Source organism: Bidens hawaiensis, unplaced genomic scaffold, assembly GCF_021521415.1.
Source record: "Bidens hawaiensis isolate Kalapana, Puna unplaced genomic scaffold, B.hawaiensis_p1.1 tig00003902_1, whole genome shotgun sequence".
In the NCBI taxonomy this organism is placed as follows: Eukaryota; Viridiplantae; Streptophyta; class Magnoliopsida; order Asterales; family Asteraceae; genus Bidens; species Bidens hawaiensis.
Window position 1 is genome coordinate 1,155,348 of NW_027491226.1, and position 20,655 is coordinate 1,176,002.

General features: G+C 34.7%; 1 protein-coding gene and 1 pseudogene across 1 annotated transcript; both read right to left on the minus strand.

Annotated features, from left to right (window-relative positions):
- Nucleotides 1-17,933: 17,933 nt before the first annotated feature.
- Nucleotides 17,934-20,183, minus strand: LOC143624593 (L-type lectin-domain containing receptor kinase IX.2 pseudogene; annotated as a pseudogene).
- On the minus strand, nucleotides 19,550-19,885 carry LOC143624652 (lectin beta-1 and beta-2 chains-like). The gene has a single exon (XM_077095229.1). The coding sequence runs from the start codon at nucleotides 19,883-19,885 to the stop codon at nucleotides 19,550-19,552; it is 336 nt and encodes a 111-aa protein (XP_076951344.1).
- Nucleotides 20,184-20,655: the final 472 nt, after the last annotated feature.

The window sequence follows — 20,655 nt, forward strand, 5'->3', positions numbered from 1 at the left end:
TTTTCTTGTGATTATTATTGACTTGAATAATTGTGTTTAAGAGAAATGAGATGTCTCGAAATTTTCCAAGTTTATTTTTTAGCTCCAAAATTTCATTCTCTAAGTTGATAATGCAGGTTCGGAGTTTAAGAATCTCCTGAAAATGTTGTTCAACTACCACAATTTTACAGTTAACTTCTGCTTTTAGATCATGATTGCTAACAGACAAATTTTTAATTTTAAGTGTCGATTGCTCCAACAATTTGGATTTTTGTCTAAAACATTCATTGACCATAAAAAGTTCATTTATGAGTGTAGTGTAATGTTGTAAAGCTGACTCAAGTTTAACTTCGAGTTTAACACAACGATTACACTCAGTAACTACTTTAACTGTCTCTTGTGATTCATTCGCAGATACATTAAGTGAAGATTTAGTACATACCTCTTCAATATTTGCCATGCAAGCAAAAGATTCGGTTTGCTCTGGTGACGAATGATAAGAATCAGTCTCTGAATCAGAAGTGCCACTCCTATCTGATAAATTATCACCGCTCGCATCTTCAAAATGCTCTACTGGTTCTACCATAGCAAGGTTTGCTTGGTTTACCAGTAGTCGTTGAGACCAATCCAATCCTTCATTGGCACCAAGAGCTTGTCAATTAGCCGGCTTATTCTGATTCCCTTCTGAAGATTTCTTCTTGTCAATTCCAGATGAACTTTTTCCTGAAGATTTCTCAGGATTACGAGGACCTGTGTATTCTTTCCTCGGCTTATCACATTCTTTGGCAAAATGTCCGAAGTCTCCACAGTTGTAGCATTTTACTTTCAATTTATCAAACCCAACCCTATTGTTTAAAGTCGGTAGGTCCTTTCCAGTTCGTTGCATGAACCGTTTACTTTACGGACTATCATCGCCATGTTCCACTTCAGATCCATTAGCTCTAGATCATCAGGGTCAATCTGGTCATAATCCTCATCAGTGAGTTCACTAGTTGCAATCTTACTCCCAACAAGTTGTTCGTAAGATGACATAAACGCACTTAAAAATGCGAACTACTGCTCCGCTTCTTTAAGATTAACATTAGTAGGAGAGCTTGAGGAACTTGCACTTGAACCTGAGTTGGCACCAGACGCCATGAAACACATTAGACGGGATATTACCATTTGGAAACTCTTCTTATGATGTATGTGAGAAGAAAGTTGTGATCGGGACTGAACTTGAAGCATTGTTTGCAGGCAATGACCCACCATAGAGAGTAGGATTTTGATTTTGATTATCCTTCAAAGATTTTGACATTTCAAATCATACTCTCTTTCTTCTGACTTGTTGATAAACTGTTTCAAAGTGAGTTGATCATTACGAAAATAACCATTCTCTTTCAGCACAAGTAAGAAAGTTAAGTAAGTAGGTGGTAATGCGTTCTTCAAAGTATAAATCTTATCCAACTCAGTTGGTTCCAGTTTAACAGTTGTCATTTCTGCAACAAGATGACAGAACCGACTGATCATTTCTTCCACGGTCTCATTTTTTAACAGAGTAAACTTTCTAAATTTAAATTTCACAAGAGTCTTTTTGCTCTCGAGCGTGTTCCCTAGAATTCGGGTTTTCAAGGTAGCAAATAAAGAAGCACAAGTCTTTATATTGCTGTATTGATGAAAGATGTGTTCCGGTGATGCCACAATGAAAGTTGAATAAGCTTTGGTCTCACTCTCAGCATCCTTAATCTCATGAGCTTCATAATGCTGATGATCCTTCTCAGTCCAGCCAAGTGTTTAACTTCCCACAAGAGGTGCCTTATAAACAACATCCAGATATCACACACTACTCGGATGCACTGAACCAAGTTGAGCACGAAACCTTGGCTCCCAACGAGAGAAATCAGACAATTTCAGTAATTTGGGACATTTATTGTGTGACCTAATTTCATTGTCCATAGATAACATCTGTTGCATTAAGGCATTTCGTGAGGCTAAAGCATAATACGATGCTTGACTTTGAGAATCCATGATTTCATAAGATTTAATAGTCAAGGGACTAAACTTGTCAAATGATAAAACTTAAGCTCAATGTTCACGAATGGGTACTGTTTTGACGAATGAGAAGATACAAATGCGTAGCGAATGTGAATGATTAAATCTAACGAGTGTGTAACGAATGAAAAAGTTGAAATGTTAACGAGTGAGGGTAGCGAATGTAATTGGATAACGAATGAGTTAAACGAATGTTTGGCTAACGAATAAGGACTAAACGAATGATGAACACTATTTAAACGAATGAAGATCAACGAATGAAGCTGTAACGAATGATCAGTTAGACTTTTTTAACGAATCTGTCTTCAATCATAACGAATCTCCATTCCAGTCTTAACGAATCAGACTAACGAATCAAATATCAGACTAACGAATTAGTCTTCAACTGATAACGAATCAGTCTTCAAACATTCAAACCATATTGAATATCTATCCTATGTCCAAAATGGTCCAAATTAGTCCGAATTAACCAAAACCTATATCAATACAATCGGAATCCAATTCCGAACCTCACAATACTAGTCCGTTCTCACAAACCGTCCGAATCCAACCTCAATTAAACCTGTTCAAACTTCACATTAACCGCCATTAACGTAAATTCTAAATTCAATCTCAATTTAGCCCAAATAACAATCAAGTCTAACTCAAACCGCCATTTACAGTCAAGTTACTTTAATACTAATTCCAATTACACTTAGACGAACTCAATTACTCTTGTACACCTCTCCTCTGTTTCACTAAAACCTATCAACCGATGATTTATATCAACTCATAATGAAATTGATCAAATCATGGATGAATCAACACAATTACCGATGAATATTCACGAAGATCCGATCTAGTGTCTCTGTACCACTTGAGAAAGCGTATACCTGCCGATTGAAAGATGTTCCAGAAGTAAAGTATAAATAGCTCGAGACGAGGGGGAGTTTGTTGATACACGACTTGGGCATCTCGGTCTTTATTATATTGTTATTATTATTATATTACTAGATAATGTAAGGGGAATTTTGGTAATTACCCCATTTGCTCTAATGTAAGGATATTTGTTACCCTGTAACGAATAAGCCACATTCGTTATAATTGTAAGCCACATTCGTTAACGCTGCTTAACGAATGTGATAGCGAATGAAGGGCATTCGTTAAGTGTAATGTAACACGAATGAGGTTGTTCATTTGTTAGTTCTAATGTAACGAATGTGTCATCCCCTATATATATTTTTTAAATTATCAGTAATGTAACAGAGCTTTTATTATTGAATCCTTGCCTTACGAACTGTTGCAGCTCCTCCTGCATAGCCTCAACCAAAGACGGTTCCTTGAGTGTCATAGTGACACTTGTCGGTTCTATCTGAGATAAGAAGCAAGTGTATCGTGCGATGTTTAGAATCCCCGTTGAGTGCAAATCCGCATAAGCACACAAAATCAGATAATCTGTAGGAGATACATTACAATCAACCACATCGTTATTTAAGGAAGCTTAAGAAACAAACGAGTCAATTCTAGTTGAAGATGTATCATCGACTGTCTCTTTAGACACAACAGAGGAAAATATCACCAATCTTGGTGATAATGTATCTGTACCTGCGAATCCTTCCTTATGGATTCACACTAATCATCTGCAGGTACAGATAATTGGGGATGTGAACGATGGTGTTCGAATGAATGTTTGATAACGAATAATATTTTTCATTCGTTATTTTTAACGAATAAGAAAATTGATTCATTAATAGTAACGAATATGCACGTATAAGGCAGATACGTTAACGCGTCTTATCGAAAGCCTTGGTATAAAGGTCAGCCTTTTGAAAATCCGTGTGAATTTTTTGAATATTGATTAATTTCTTTTCAAAACAATCACGTATGAAGTGATAACGGATTTCAATATGTTTACTTTTGGAATGTTGAACCGGATTTTTGGTTATTGATGTAGCGGCCGAATTGTTAATGTAAATAGGAGTAGTAAGAAACTTCAAACTGTAATCCCGCAGATGCTGCTGGATCCAGAGAACCTGTGAACAGCAACTCGAGGCCGCCACATACTCCGCTTCGGCTGTAGAAGTTGAATAATCATACGTGATACCATTCTTCTACATACTTACTTGGTATAAACGGATTAAAAAGGTTTAACTGATATTCAATAGCTCGGTTGAATCATTTTATTTTCATTTTTCTTGTTTTTATCTTATTTGTCGTTTTTAGGGGGGGGGGGGGGGAATTAGAAAAAATCCAAAAAATATTATGTTAGAAAAAATCCAAAAAATATTGTGGTTTTTGTTTGTACAGAAAAATTAAGAACTCGAAAAACATTCAAATATTAAAAAATTCAAAAATATTGAAAAATGCTCATCAAAATGAGTTTTGAGCAAAAAGGGAAAATGATAGTACATTGACGAGTTTGATCTGGTACATGAATAAATTAGATTAAAAAATACGTAAGACCAGTAATATGATATGCAATGATAGGCCTGACAGACTATATAGGAACTGATAAGATATAAACATAACAAATGCCGAATTTAGTGGCACAACACCTTGAAGTGTGATACTATATCTGATTTAAGAAAAGTCAAAAAGTCGAAAAGATTACTGTGTGTGCATGCGTTCATTTTTGAAGAAAATTCTGCTTTGTTTTATCTTTAATTTTACAAAGAAATTCAGCTTTATTTTTCCTGTATTTTTATTCAAATATTGGATCCTCTCCTGCGCGATAAGATTATCCGACCTAAGGGTTAATATTTGAGTATTCTGCTTTATTTTTCTTGGTGTTTCGTATGAAATCTTGGACTTTCTCCGCGCGAGAATACGGGATTATCCGAATTGAGAGTTAAGATTTTATACAACTTTTACTTATTTTATCGTTTTATTTTTGTTAAAATGGAACCTTATCTGCTTGTAGTAATACCGATCTTAAGGGAAAATTTTAACGTTCTGCTTTATTTTCAGTTTATTATTTTGCATGAGTCATAGTATATCAAAAGTTTAAGTCATGAGAAAAACGTACAAGTGAATATTCACTGTATAAGAGATAGACATGTTATATCGGATAGGTGGGGTCCACATGAAATTCATGCCTAATTGAATCTTAATAATATCGTAAAGTTTTCAAAAAGTCTGTTTATGGTTTAAGAGGATAACTATATCAACAATCATCACTGGGTTACGTGTACAATAATATTGAAATTGAAATGTTACTTAGAGATTTCTTCGTCAATATGATTCCCTACTCAAACTCACAAAAATATGTACCGCATTGTTAGATGTTAGTTGTTTACGGCTTTACATTTACTACATTTTATTTTGTTTTGAAAAATTTAAAAATCCAAAAATATTTCACTTTTTCTGCTTTATTTTCGATTTACCGAGCTAGCGAATAGTATCAAAACAAAAAGACAAAGGTTTACCCCCAATTTTTAAGTTAATCGTGCTTAATGTATTTTTAAAGTAAAAATCCGTTTAAGTTAAACATCACCGATATTTGATTTATCGGGTATTTTAAGGTATTCAATTTGAAACCCTAATTGGTTTTAATTGATTATTTAATTCATTATTTAAATCAGTTTCTAAACCCTAATGGTTTTTGAATAATTATTTAAATCATTAATGAGATTTAGTCTCATTCGTTAAAGTAAACTGATGATTCCTTCCGCTGAGCCTAACGAATGGAAGACATTCGTATATTCAAGGTTAACGAATGTAATGTTAATATATCATTCGTTAAGTTTTAACGAATTTGAATCAGATTCATTATCTGGTTAACGAGTAAGATTTTTTAATTTAACGAATAAGGACATTCGTTAGTTAAAATTTGAACGAATGACCTCGATTCGCATGAAATTATTGAAGCTTATAATCCCAAGGCAGACGAAGAGACTCCCCATTCTTCTGTATACTATTTCATCGAAAACTAAACAAAACTCTGGCCAAATTTCATTAGAATTTCATACAATTATTTCAGATCAATTGATCGACATCTTTGTACTCTATAGGTAATGGCGAGATCAATGATACCAGAATGATGATATATCATCGGGTTTTAGGGCTTTAATTGATCAGTTTATAAACCGATATGAACTACCCTTTAAATACTCAAATGCTATACGTTTTTTATGAAAGTAATGATAGATTGTCACCGGTTAATGTATTAAACTGATTTCTGAGTGAGTTGATTGTGTTTAATTGAAAATCTGAATGAACATCGACCGATTCAGAACGAAGCTCATTGTCATTGACTTAATGAATTCAAAGTTTATTGAATTTTGACTCCTGATAGTCATACTGGAATCATATTCCTTATTTATCAACGAATGATCAGGCGATTCGCTAAAATAGCGAATGGGTTGTTAGTTTGATAACGAATAATATTTTTTTCATTCATTATTTTTAACGAATAACAAAATTGATTCATTAATAGTAACGAATGTGCACGAATAAGGCTGATTCGTTAGAGCTAATGAATGAAATTGATTCGTTAAAAATAGACTCACACGAATGAGACATTCGTTTAATTATTTACTAACGAATGATAAGCTCATTCGTTAGTTAGTAGAATATTTTTGAATATTTTACTAATATTTTATTCTTGATAAACAGAATGGCTGACGAGATCGTTCAGAATCCAATTCCCGAGCAACAACCAGATGTTATTCCAGAACAAAAACCGGAGGTCCAGGCTCCAGAACAAGTTACTGAACCTGAGCAAGCTCCCGTTTTGTTGTCGTGGGATAAAAAGCACAACACATGTGCCTTTTTACACTATAATTTCGAATATTCACCGATATTTGGTGGAATGATTAATTTCTTATTACGTTCCAGAATCTACAAGGCGATTTCAACACAGACTTTGGTTTACCAAAGCATTATACGGACCTTTTGGGATGCAGCTCGTTTCAATGAATAAGAGAATCAGATAGAGGCAGTTATTCAAGAGAAACGAGTGGTTATAGATGTGGGAGTTATGTAACAGCCCAGCTACCGCCGCACCATAATATTGTTCGCTTTGGCCGGGACGTACCACCATCGCTTCACGGATTTGCTTTTGGTTGCCCAGGTGAAGACTTCCCAGGAGGTCACCCATCCTGATACTACTTCCACCTGAGCACGCTTAACTGTGGAGTTATCCTCTCATCCACTACCATTAAGCGCCTAAAACGCGTTATGATGGGGAAGGTATCCACCTCCTTATAAAGAAGGCTTAGTTCTCCTCCCCAACCGATGTGGGATTTCACAAGTTATTAGAGATGTGTTGGGGTTTATTGATACTGTGGATGACAGGTGTATGTTTGATAAGAGTTTGATACGTGGGTTGTTCGGAAGGATTAGATATAAGGGAGACTTGGGCAAGTCTTTGGATAACAAGGCATACTTGTGTAAGCAGTACAAGTAATGCTGCAATCTGCTTTCGTTGCTTTAGTACTCAACATATCGTTCAATTTCTCTGAACTGGTTTTCTATCATTTGAAGGAAAATCTCACAAACAGACACAAGTTCTTAATGTATCCACGATTCTTGCAGCTTATGATTGATGATCTCCAGCCTGATTTATTTAAAGATCCAGAAGATCTGATGAAACTAGAGCATATGAATGCTGAGACAATGTGACGGTTACATTTTTATCGTGGTCAAAGTATTCAAGATCGGCCAAGGTACAAGCATTTGATTGGCCATCTTGCCAATATTGACTATGAAGCGCCATCTAAAGATCGTTGGGCTCATGGTAATTCTGATTCTGAGCGTGAAGGTGGTGATGGTGGTCAAGGACCAGGCGCTGAGTTAACTTATGCACAGAAACGTAAATGTAAAGGTAAGGAGCCGATGGTGGAAAAGGGGGAGAAACAGAAGAAGCAATGGGTGAGACGGGGTGCGGGTATTGATATACCAAACCAACCGTTTGAGAGACCGTCTCCACCTGTATCTATTCCAGCTTCGATTCCTACTTCTCCTACTCCTCAGATGATTCTGAGATCTCCTGTTGTTACATGATCTCCTACTCCAGTTCATATGCCAGTTTCTCTAGTACCTCCGACCAAGACTTTGATGACTACAGCAATGTCGGATCTGTACTTTGGAGATGTGTTACTGACTGTACTGGTACGTATGTCTAGTCCTCAATCGACTACTCCTGCTACTCCAGTTACACCGACTATGTTGCTAAGACCTGAGCACTCATTCATGATTCAATCGTCTTCAAGGTCCTATGCAACCTGTCCATCCGTATTTTTATGGTATGTCTTCCAAAGCTCAGTGGTTTCAAATGCTGAATCTGTTGCATCTACAACAAACTCAGATGCAAGCAGATCGAGAAGCTCATGAGCTAGCGTAGCGAAATATGTTTCGACATATTCTGTTTATTCAGAAAGAAAACAGGGAATTAAAGGCCCTGTTGTTGCTCAGGGGGAGAGATTAGACAAGCAAGAATAGATCATCCTCCAACTTACATGCAAAGATGATGAGTTGAAGAAGTTGAGGAATGATGATGAAGAACCGGATGAAGGGGGTGTTGGTGACCAGCAACGGTAGTAATACACCGTCGGCAGGTAATCAGGCCGGGACAAGTACTGGTGGTGGTAGTGAGGTTAGCAATTTGCAGATTGTGCCATATAAGGATTATACACGAGCAAAGCCGATTGATGTTATTTCGGCTAATATGATTTTATTTGTTGGAATGGATGGGATTGTGTATAGTATGGTTAATGTTGATGAGATCGAAGAGAGTGAGTTTGTTGACCATTCACTAACCAAAGAACAAATTGCCTTGCTTCTGGATCTGAATGAAGATGAGGTCGAGGAACTAGGGAAGACGGTTGAAGTGGAGATTGAATTTGCAGAAAGTACTAATCCAGGCATTCCATGTGGGAATGTGCCTGAGTTTGAAGAAGTGGAAGTTGAAGACGTGACTGCTGAAGAATACCCTGATCTCTATGCTGATAACAACAATGATTCAGGTATTTCGTTTTTCACTACTGAACATTTTGAGGTAGTAGAGCAGCGTCTACGTGAAGAAAGAGAGAGGTGGAATAAAGAGGCTGAAACAAGTCACCTATCTACAAAGGAAAAGAAACGAAAACGTGCTTTGGATGGTATGTTTGGGCAAGACGTGAAGCGTATGAATAAGATGATCGAAACCTTCAGATACAATGAACAGGAGGAAATCAGACTAGCGAAGGTTCGAGCATCAGCTTACCAGATGAAGAAGTACAAAAGTGTTAAAGACGTGAAAGGTGACTTGGTTGCTTGGCAATATGATGCGGAGCTTAAAGTATATATTGTTAAGTGGGAACACGGTATTTATTATTTTAAGCGTCTTCACGATATTTTGACTATGCCAAGATAGGATGTGAGAACCTTAGCCAATCGACCGTTTGTTAATAGGGGAAAAGATCAATGGGCTGAGTGTTTCTATAATCATCTACAACATGAAACCAGATTAGGGTTCAAGTTCTTCAAGCCGCAGGTGCCGACACACAAATACATTGATGAGATTAATCCTCGCACTGGCTGGAGAAAAATGGTCTTGCAAGCAAGCCGCCGAAGAAGATGAAGAGGGCACCAATGAAGATCTTTCCTCAGAGTCTGTTCACCATGTTCAATAGATGGTATTATGATAATCGGACAGGTGAAGCGGTGATTGTTTTGGGAACCGGATCTAATACGAGTGTTATACGTGTGATCTATCCGATATGGCTTGTTAACTTATCGGAGTCTGACAACGATGCCTTATTTCAGAATCAGATCCGATTTGCTAACGTAAGCGATTATGATCTTACGATGCAGTTTCAGCGGGTTGTTCGTGTCTGTTATGCATTCAAGATTCATAGTTGCACTAACTGGAAGACAAAGATGTTCCAGAAGTATAGTATAAAGAGCTCGAGACGAGGGGAGTTTGTTGATACACGACTTGGGCGTCTCGATCTTTATATTATTATTATTATTATTATTATTATAATATTACTAGATAATGTAAGGGGTATTTTGGTAATTACCCTATTCGCTCTAATGTAAGGATATTCGTTACCCCGTAACAAAAAAGCCACATTCGTTATAATTGTAAGCCACATTCGTTAACCCTGCTTAACGAATGTGACAACAAATGAAGGGCATTCGTTAAGTGTAATGTAACATGAGGTTGTTCATTCGTTAGTTATAATGTAACGAATGACACATTCGTTAAGGTTTAAGTTAACGAATGTGTCATCCCCTATATATATCTGTAAAATTATCAGTAATGTAACAGAGCTTTTATTATTGAATCCTTGCCTCGTTACTCTGCCAAAATCCTCTCTGAACACATATAAACACACACACTAATCGTATTCGTCCTAATCGTATTGATTACACAATGATTATCACGATGTCATCATCGATCTTGATCCGTATACGCTCTCTCAACCAGCATTTACAAATAAAGCAATCTGGTAGCTTGAGAGAAAATAAGGAGGTTTCGTTTATATATATATAAGATATGTTTATATTGTTGTTGTTTCTTTTTATCCGACATGTTTAAAGTTGTTCGTTTTGACCGAACCATATTTTACCTTTGCGTCAGAAATTTTTATATTCGTCACTACTTGTTTATCAGAATTCCGTTGGAAGGTTACAATTCAGTTTTCCATTATTGTAAATTTAATAGATGTATATTATGATAGAGGTGTAAACAAGTCGATCCATTTGTGAGCCACTCAAGCTCAGATAGATAAAAAGCTTGAAATGAGCGGAGATTTTTCGAGATCAATCCGAGCCCAATTGTAACATCGCGAAATTTCGTGCCAAAATTTTCCTTCTTTTAAAACTTAAGGGAGCCAAGGTATAGTATCCCGAACAAATAAAAGACATAAATATGCATAAAGATAATTTTCGAACCTTTGTTTTGATACTTTATAAGTTGATGGACCAAATGGTAATTAACTTAAAGTTTATCTTAAGGGTTAAGAATGAAAATAGCGCAAAAGTTGGTTAGGCGGTCGGTATTAGACGGACTGTCTAACCACTTTAGAGGTTCAGTATTAAGGTTAAAAAGTCATATGATGCTTTTGACTTGTTAGAAGAGCCACATCAAATATCAGACGATCCGTGTCAATGAGACACTCCGTCTGAAGATGATACGGTCTGTCTCAATGCAAAATCAGCTCTGCCACTTTTGGTAGCTCGTTGTTAACGTTGCAGATGTGTATTTCTCGCTTATCCGTATATTTTGGCTATAAAAAGGAGTCCCATGAGCGTATTCCTTCATCATTAACCATCCTAAATCATTCCATAACTCTTTAGATCATTTTTAAAGCTCTCTAGATAGTATATTTGATGTTTTTGGTGTTTCTTCATCAATAAGCAACACTTTGAAGGTGCACTTGCTTCCAAAAGTAATAAACTGGCAAGAGGAGATTATGACAAGTGTTCCAAAAGTATTAGGACTGTAGCTAAGTCGTTCCAAGGTCGTAATATAGTTTGGAATTAAGGTAAATACATCTTAAGACTCATTTAAGTTCGTTTAAGCAACTATCTGACCTTCTATGGGCCGAACCTCAGTAAAATTTAGTTGTAGAAACCTTATAATGTTTTTAAGCATATATAAGGACTTAGAACACATAAACAAGTGTTTTTTTGATGTTTAAATTGATTTTTAGAAAGTTCAGTACTATGCAAATGGTTAGACTGGCCGTCTAATAATTAAACGCCCGTCTAATAAAGATATGGAGTATAATCGAGTTAGACATCCCGTCACACTCATATTGACCGTCTAAAAATGAGAGAGCCTGTCTAATATGAGACGCCCCTTTTAAATTGTGACACTTCGCTTAACCAATTTTTTAATCAAAAAGTCAAATTAATCGTTATACGTGTCGTATAATCATTGTAAAATCCGTATAATGCTTAAAGTTATTATTTTTTAAGCTTTGAACCTATTAACCGAACTAGAAATTATAAACGAGTTTTGAAACGATAAACCAAACCGACATGGTCTGCAACCGGATCCAACTAAGATCTAGAAATTTATTTAAACCTATTTATGATAGGTTAAGTATCTGAAACCGCAAAGGTTATCTAAACAAGTTCACCGATAAAGCATAAATGTGAATATGTTAAACCTTTACAAGTGGTTAAACAAATTTACTCTTACGGGACAAACGAGTCGTTTGTCATCAAGATTAAAAAAACAAACGTTTACATGAGTAATGAAATCTCTAAAAATGTTATAACATCAGATAGAAAATAAAAACACTCAGACTAAATACACAAGTGTTTGGATCCATACAAAATAGACAAAATAGCATGCATATGTCAGCTAGGATCCATACCTCTTTTGGAATTCTATGTATTAATTTGACCCCTGTGCAACTGAACTCAAGCTAAACTTTCGCTCGTTTGAGGTACTACACGAGATTGTGTCGAGCTTAGGCCCGTCTAAGGTTTTTCTTAAAATATATTAAATTAAGTGAGAAAACACATAAACTAATAAATAATAAATGAGTTGAGCCCAAACTTTAAAAAACAGCACACGAGCCTCAAGCTTTTGTAAATCTTGAAACAAGTTGAGCTCAAGCCTAGGGCTGTGCAACGGTTCAGAACCGCGAGAACTAAACTAGATCGGAAACGAAAATGACTAAAAAAATAGAACCGGAACCATTTATAGTAAACCGGTTTGGTTCCAGAACCGGTAAAGTCGGTTCTCGCTAATCTATTCTATGCCAGAACCGGTTCGGTCGTCTATTTATCAAATGGGTTGTGCAAACTTTGCAACTTTAAAAACAAATTTATATAATTGCATGTCTTCTTTCATGATTAAATTAATTTAGATTACAAGATATACATGTATTATATTTTTTATTAAAACCTAATTGTTGAAATTAAATAAATCAAAAGTGGCGATAGATTAACGGAAGATTATATCATTCTATATTATATTACCTAACCATGTATCAAAATTGATCTTGGCGGCTAGGTATTGAATGCAAAGAAAGAAGTTTTGAATCAAAAAATGATTGAATGGATGTCGGTTAATAAGTTATCTTGTAAGAAATGGGAATTGGTAAGTTTATTTAAAAAGTTTATTATATTCCAGTTCTTCGGTTCCATGTTTAGAACCGCGGTTTAATCCAGAACCGAACCGGGAAGTATTTAATGCAAATATCAAGAACCGAGAACCGTAAGGTAACACACGTTAACGGTTCTAAGGCACCGACTCGGTTTCGTTTCCTAAGTTCCGATGGTTCCGACCCGTTTCTTGCTCGCCGCTACTAAAGCACCGGGCTCAAATAGGCTCGTGAACATTCCTGTATTATATTTTCTTTCAATAACTTTGTTATTAAGTATTAATAAATATGTACTGTTACTAACATTTTCATTGATAACTTGATCATAAACGTACATACCTATATACAGCATGCATACACACGTGTACATACATAGACACAAATAATAATAATAATAATAATAATAATAATAATAATAATAATAATAATTATTATTATTATTATTATTATTATTACTATATTAATTATATAGCTATTAGAATAATAGTTAAAAACATATATTTGTTATTTATATTTTTACCGTTTCCAACGCATTTCCAATAAAAACATATTACCAATTTACATTAATTACATTAACCTTTTAGTAACCATATTTAACACTTTTATTGTTTCCTTCCAAATCTTCCCTCCATTCATGACTACTATATATTATTTTTTAATTCCCTCTAAAATTATTCTTTCATTACTTCTAGTTTCTCACTATTTTTCTATAAGTATTTACTATTAAACAACCATTATTCCTTCATCACTTCTTACCTTTTTATCTATTTTTTTAAAAGATTAAATAATATAAAGTATTACTATTATTCTGCAAATAGATGGTCGTGTTCTTTTGGATCTGAATGAGCTTCTTGTTGAAGAAGATGCTATTCAAGAACAAAGTTAAAACAAGAAAACAACTTGTATGGAATCATTCGTTGGCCAATGTTTTCTAAGTGAAGAAAAGGCTTTTGTTTTTTATTTATCAAACTTATGCAAGGAAAAAATTTGTTTTTCATTCAAAAAGGGAGGTTCATGAAGAAGAAAGGAGAAAGAAAAAGACGTGAAAAAAAGTTACTTTTTCATATTTGAATAATTTTTACATATAGATGAATAGAAAAATAATGAGAAACTAGAAGTGATAAAAGAGTAATTTTAAAAAAATTAATTAGTAGTGACGAATGAAGGGAATAATAAAAATGTTAAATATGGTAATTATTATAATAATACTGTAAGTAATGTGAAATGATAATTTTAATAAGAATACTCTATATAATAAATGCCTATTGCATGTGCCCTTAGGCACATATTAGAAAATCCCAACATAAAAAACCCGCATAGTTAAAAATAATGAACAATAAGAATTGCGTTGGAATATTTCCTACGCATTTTCAACAAAGGTGATTCAAGCTCAACGGAAGGCGTCTAATGATCAAACAAAGCAAGTGTTTCTTCAAGCCAAGTGAAGCCCAAAGAACATTGAAGGAGATCACGAAAAGCCTTGAGAGAATCAAGATAAGGATGACAAGCGTGAAGTTGAAGACTCGCAAATTTCGAGTAGGAAATTAGAGGGTGAGTCGGATATAACAACTGGGGGTGTAGCAATTCGGTTATTCGTTTTCATGTATTGTATTTCTTTACCCGACTTGACATTGTATTCAGTTTAATTTTCAAATTCAATCCGTATTATTCGAGTATTTGTGTGTATTTTATTGTTAACAACCATGAAGAATGAGCAAAAACACCCCCTTAAACTAACATTTTATCACTTTTGCTGTTACAACTAAAGTTCAGGGACCAGATTGCAATTATTATTCGAAGAAAATTCTTTCTTCTCCTTCCCTCCATACCTCACGGCCGACACCCCACTCTCTCCTATAACAACTCATTTATTTCGCCCTAAATCATGAAATTGACTCAACGAAAATGATTCTCCACTCAAATTGCACCTGGATGGCAGGTGCAATTTGCTTAATACCACAAACCGGCCTGAAGGTGCGGGTTCGAGTCCCTCAAGGCCTGGTTTTTCTGATTTTATTTAAAAAAAAAAAAAAATTTAATCGATTTTTTGTTATCATTATGCGTATATAACATTATAAATAAACGTAATTCTATCAAAACCGAACCTCAGATTCACGTTTTCTCTTGTCGTGATTTGTGAACCCTCATTTATTGATTTATCTATAATACATACATACATACATACATATATATATATATGTTATATACATATGTATATAAAATCAGTATATATTTTATATGTAATAAATATAGTTTAAATGTTTTACGACTCGTTTAATACACCGATCTAGTGACTTATTAACGTTCAAATAGTAAGACTCTTTTAGTAACGAATACATACGTTACATAACATGTCATCAAAACTAGTATTTATCTTTTTCGTCAAAATACATACATATATGTGTGTGTGTATATTTATTTATTATTTATAATGAGTATTATTTATAAATACATATCTATAGATAAGTATCAGGGTTACTTATTTTATTTAATCAATCATAAATACAAAAATAAAAAAATATTAAAATAATATATAAATAATAAATAAAAAATAATAATAATAACATTAAAAAATATAATAGTTATAATAATAATGATAGTTAAACTAATCAAACTTTTACTTAACCCGATCAAAGCCTAAAAGCCATCACAAGTCTCGTTTATAATTAATTCATTTATAATTGACGAATTTCATCGTTAACAATTTGGATCTCTTGTCGACGTATCTCGAAAGGCTTGATCGTTTGCCATCCTAACTTTTTATCATCATATTATCCTCATTAATCCACCTGTTAAGGTAAGTATTTCACATCCCTCTTTTTACCATTTTAAATTTTGGGGACGTTATGCGTTCACAAGTTAATTTGACTGTCAATCTCACTATAATTCCATTATTTGCATAATATGAAATTGCTCGATTAGTTGATACGTATGAATTGTGACTATGTGTTTATTTTGAATTATGGTTGTTGGTATCTCATTCTCATCCTGTCCATATTAGTATGATCATATGCCACTAGAGTAGCTCGTTATCAATGTGATTCGAGTGAAAAGACAACTTTTTATATTATTGTTATGCTAGTTGTAATAGTTCATATTTATCGCAAGGAATTGCCTTTTTCAATATTATATATATATATATATATATATATATATATATATATATATATATATATATATATATATAGGGTAAGGTTAAAATGAAAACTCACTTGAGTTGTGAAAACCCGCGAAAACCCTATGTAACATCGTTTTTTTTTCGTTACATGTAATATATGTTGTAACATTTAGGGGCAACTTCATAGAATAGTAACCAACTTTTAAAAGTGTTCTAATTAGGTCACTTAACTTTAAAAAGTGTTCCAATTAGGTCATTCAACTTTCGTGTTTGATTAAATTAAAAGTTTTAACATGTTTTTTTAGCCAATTTCTTTTCTGTTTCACATAGGAAATCTTTTTATCTTTTTTTTGAAGTTGACGTTGAGTGGCGACTTGAATTTTATTTTTTATTTTTAACTTTTAATATAATTAAGGTTTTTTTTAAAATTTTTAAATTTAACTACATATATTACAAATTCCGACACCCACATCTTATCATCCATTTCTTTCTTGACGTACACAAAAATCGGTGAGACTTGATTTGAAGATTTAGTGATCCGATTGGGGAAAATATGCATCAGTGATCTAATTGGAACACTTTTGAAAGTTGGTTACTATTTTATGAGATTTTCCCTAACATTTAATACAAAACATTGAAACATCAAAAAAAAAATGTTTTGCTATTTTTTAACATTTTTTTACTAATTTTTATATATGTTTTCAGGAGAGAGAAAAAGTTATATTTATATTTACATTTTTTATTCACTTTAATTGATGACCACAAGATTTAAACATTAATTAAAAACATGTGGTTGAGAATGAGTTTCTAGAGTTTTCACAACTCAAGTGGGTTTTCATTTTATACTTAGCCCATATATATATTCAAAAACCATGATTACTTGCTCAACTTTATGTTGACAAACTATATATTTTCACGCATGACGCGGGTGGTTATTTGGGATGAAGAAAGAAATTAAAGAATAGTTTGGACCATAGGTTGCATGACGAATAAAGACTTATTTATTTTTATTTTAATCATTTAATTGCAATGTTTATTTCTGTTTAAGACAATGTTTGTACTTTACGTACTAGATATATGAAATGAATCATTTATATATTGACATGTGTAATTTACTTTAGTGTCTTTTGAGTTATAATACAATTATGTTCGGTCCTGACATGTTCCGTCGTAGGTTGGGATGTGATGGGTGGGGGGGGGGGGGGTGTTTGATTGTTGGCTTAATTGTTGTTTGGCTGAGTGTAGGGCCCGGCCACACAAACGTAGCTCCGCCACAGGTTACCACTATGAAAGGGGATAAAATTAGATAATGCGTTTACATACATTTGGGCTACTTTTTTCACAAAATGTAAAGGTGGCGATTGAGAGACTATACATGCACACCCTAGCTTTGTGTCAATCGAAACCTCCATTGTTACATAAGCTCTAGCTTATTTTATGCATTTAACTCATGCAAACCATCACAACTCTTGAATGAAAAGACTCTATATTTTATTCGAACAAATGAAACCTTGTAATAGATATTCGGTTATATGCACAGTTTCCATTATTGTTGAAATTCAAATTAATATCATCAGTATTAACGAAGTTGGTTAGCGTATATTAGACTAATAATTTCTATTTTTCAGGTTCTGACCTTGTAAAAATAATTCTCATTAAAAACACTACTTCACGTAGGAGCTTCCAAAAAGCCCCCACCGCCAAGGGTTAGAAACTGAAACAAAAAAAAAAAAAATAAAACAAAACAAAAACATAGCATCTTATGATAATATATAAATTGCTACAAACATTTAAACAGAGGCATAATTTGAAAGCTCTTCTTATAATATAAAAGAGGTGCCATAAATTAAGGTTTTTAACGTCCATATAAATAAGATGAAGATGTTGACAAATCCACATTAGTTGACCCATCAAAAAATGATGTCGTAGGTGTTGCTAAGTACGAAGCTACAGGCATCTTTGAAGGGAGCATAGGGAGGGATGCTTCGGAGTTTAATACTTGAATTACTTGTCTCATCGTTGGGCGAAGCTTTGAATCAGGATGTGCGCACCATAACCCAACGATCATCAAACGCTTGACTTCATCTCCATCAAAATCTGACCCAAGACGTGGATCGACTGCTTCCAAGAAGGTCCCTGTTCCATAGAGCTCCCAAACCCATTCTAGTAACCATATTTGCTTTTCTTGTGCCTTGTAGTCAATGGATTTTCTTCCACATACTATTTCTAATGCAACAACTCCGAAGCTAAACACATCTGATTCTTTGTTTGCCTTCCCTATGATAACACACTCGGGAGCCATATAACCCAAGGTTCCAGCCAGAATCGTTGTTTGAGATCCTTTATCATGGTCAACACTCTTAGCTAACCCAAAATCACCAAGCTTCACATTAAAATTTGAGTCTAACATTACGTTACTTGATTTGATATCTCTATGCAAAACACATTGCTTCCATTCTTCATGTAGATACAATAGACCGGAAGCCAAACCGGTAGCAATTTTGTACCTTGTTCCCCATGCCAACAAGCTCTTGGACTTGAAAAGATGTGAATCTAAGCTCCCATTTTCCATATAATCATACACAAGCAAGAGTTCACGTTTCTCATGGCACCAACCAATGAGTTGCACGAGATTTTTATGCCTCAGTTGGCTAATGATCTTGACTTCCGATGCATACTGCTTGATCCCTTGAGTGGAGCTTTTCGACATCCTTTTTACCGCAACATATGTTCTTGACTCTTTCAAGAAACCTCTGTAAACACCACCGAAGCCACCTTCTCCGAGCTTCTCTTTCAAAGCAAAGTCACTGGTTGATTGGGCTAATTCATGGTAGGAAAATCGTTTTGGCCCACTGCCCATTTCAAAATCTTTATTCATCTCAGTATCAAATTCAAGTTCTTCAGCTTCATATTCCTTGTCTTTTGCACTCTTCCATCTCCATAAAACAAAGGAAATTATGGCCAGAAATGAAACTGTGAGCGACGTTCCAACTATTAGCCCCACCTTGCTCTTTTTCCCATTCTCTGGATTAGGGTTTTGGTCTAAACCTTCAGGGTTTTGGTCTAAACCCGAGCTTTCGAAACTCCAAGATCTCAAGATATTCTTCTGCAACCGCGATCCAGATGTCGCTGCTGAAAACCCGAAAATAACCCATTCAGGCAATTCTTTCTTGAGATCAACCATGTCACTAAATCCATCTAATTTGACCGTATTGTTTTGCCCAGTGAATGAAACACTAAAATTTTTTATAGCCGAATCATACCTAACCGAAGCTTGACACACTCCTCCACCGGTTACATTGCTTAACCATTTCTTATACTTATCAGATTGAGGCGAGCTTTTGCTGATACCTACATGATCTCCCATGTGTGTACCGTTGGAGTACTTTGGATCTCACTCATCCCAGAAAGTATCAAATTCCACAGCAACAAACCGATGTCTCGAGATGCTGCCTGAGTCGATCACCGGAAGCCCCATGTTTCCATCAGGTGAGAGCTGAGTATTGCTATTAGCAAGGAAGAATGTGAGGCCAAAACTGTAGTTCGTAGCCCCGTCTGAATCAATCACGAAGGTAAAATTGGTGGAGAAGCTTGCATGATCATCAGATTTTCTGTCATAAAGACGAAATGGCTTGTAGTATGTCACTCGTCCCGTTACTTGGCCTTGGTTGGAATTAATTAGATTTGGGGTCAAATGGATTCCATCATCGGTGCGATAAACGTCGTCCATTTGAATATTTGCTTCCGTAGTCCGATTCCGGGTACCCATAAAATTAAAATCGAAAGACAGTGAGGTTACGTATGGGATCAAAACAAGAACGAAACAAGTGATAAGATGGGCTTTGATTGATTCCATGATCGTGGAACCTTGATAGACAGTTGCAGGTTTTGAGGTTCTTTTATGAAGCTTAGTTAATTTATATTAAAAGTCATACCTTGGGTGGGTGATAATGTCCAAACATGAAATATCTAACTTTTATTAGTAATTTCTATGAAAATAATATAGACCTAAAATCAAGACTTTTAAGCGCAGAAAGAGCATATGACTAGCCGTCAGACGATTGTTGATGTTTTATAGATGGTCAAAGAACGCTAAATGATTGCAAATGACTGAGGTTAAGTAAAAATCACTACGCTGTTGTTAAAGAGAGATTTAATTAAACACTCACTATCTACTTAGCAATGCTATGACACTTTGACATGACATTTAAATTAAAATAATACACGTAATCTATACTAGTAAGAGTGCCCGCGCGTTGGGCGGGGATACAATTGTAATTCAGTTAGTAGGGGCTCGTTCTGTTACTGACATCTGCGATAGTAAAATTTGGATTCCGTATAGTTTACAATACCAAGAACTGAAATTTTAGACAACAATATTAGCCAAAAGAGAATAATTTAATTCATCTTCTTAACGAACAAACACAAACAAGAAATTCTTGTTCATTAGTTTTTCGTGTTCGATTGTTCGTCGTTTGAGTTACATGAGCGAGCATAAAC

Bases quoted from the DNA above. Each gene is read 5' to 3' on its own strand.
- LOC143624652 (XM_077095229.1), bottom strand. From the start codon at position 19,885: ATGGACGACGTTTATCGCACCGATGATGGAATCCATTTGACCCCAAAT.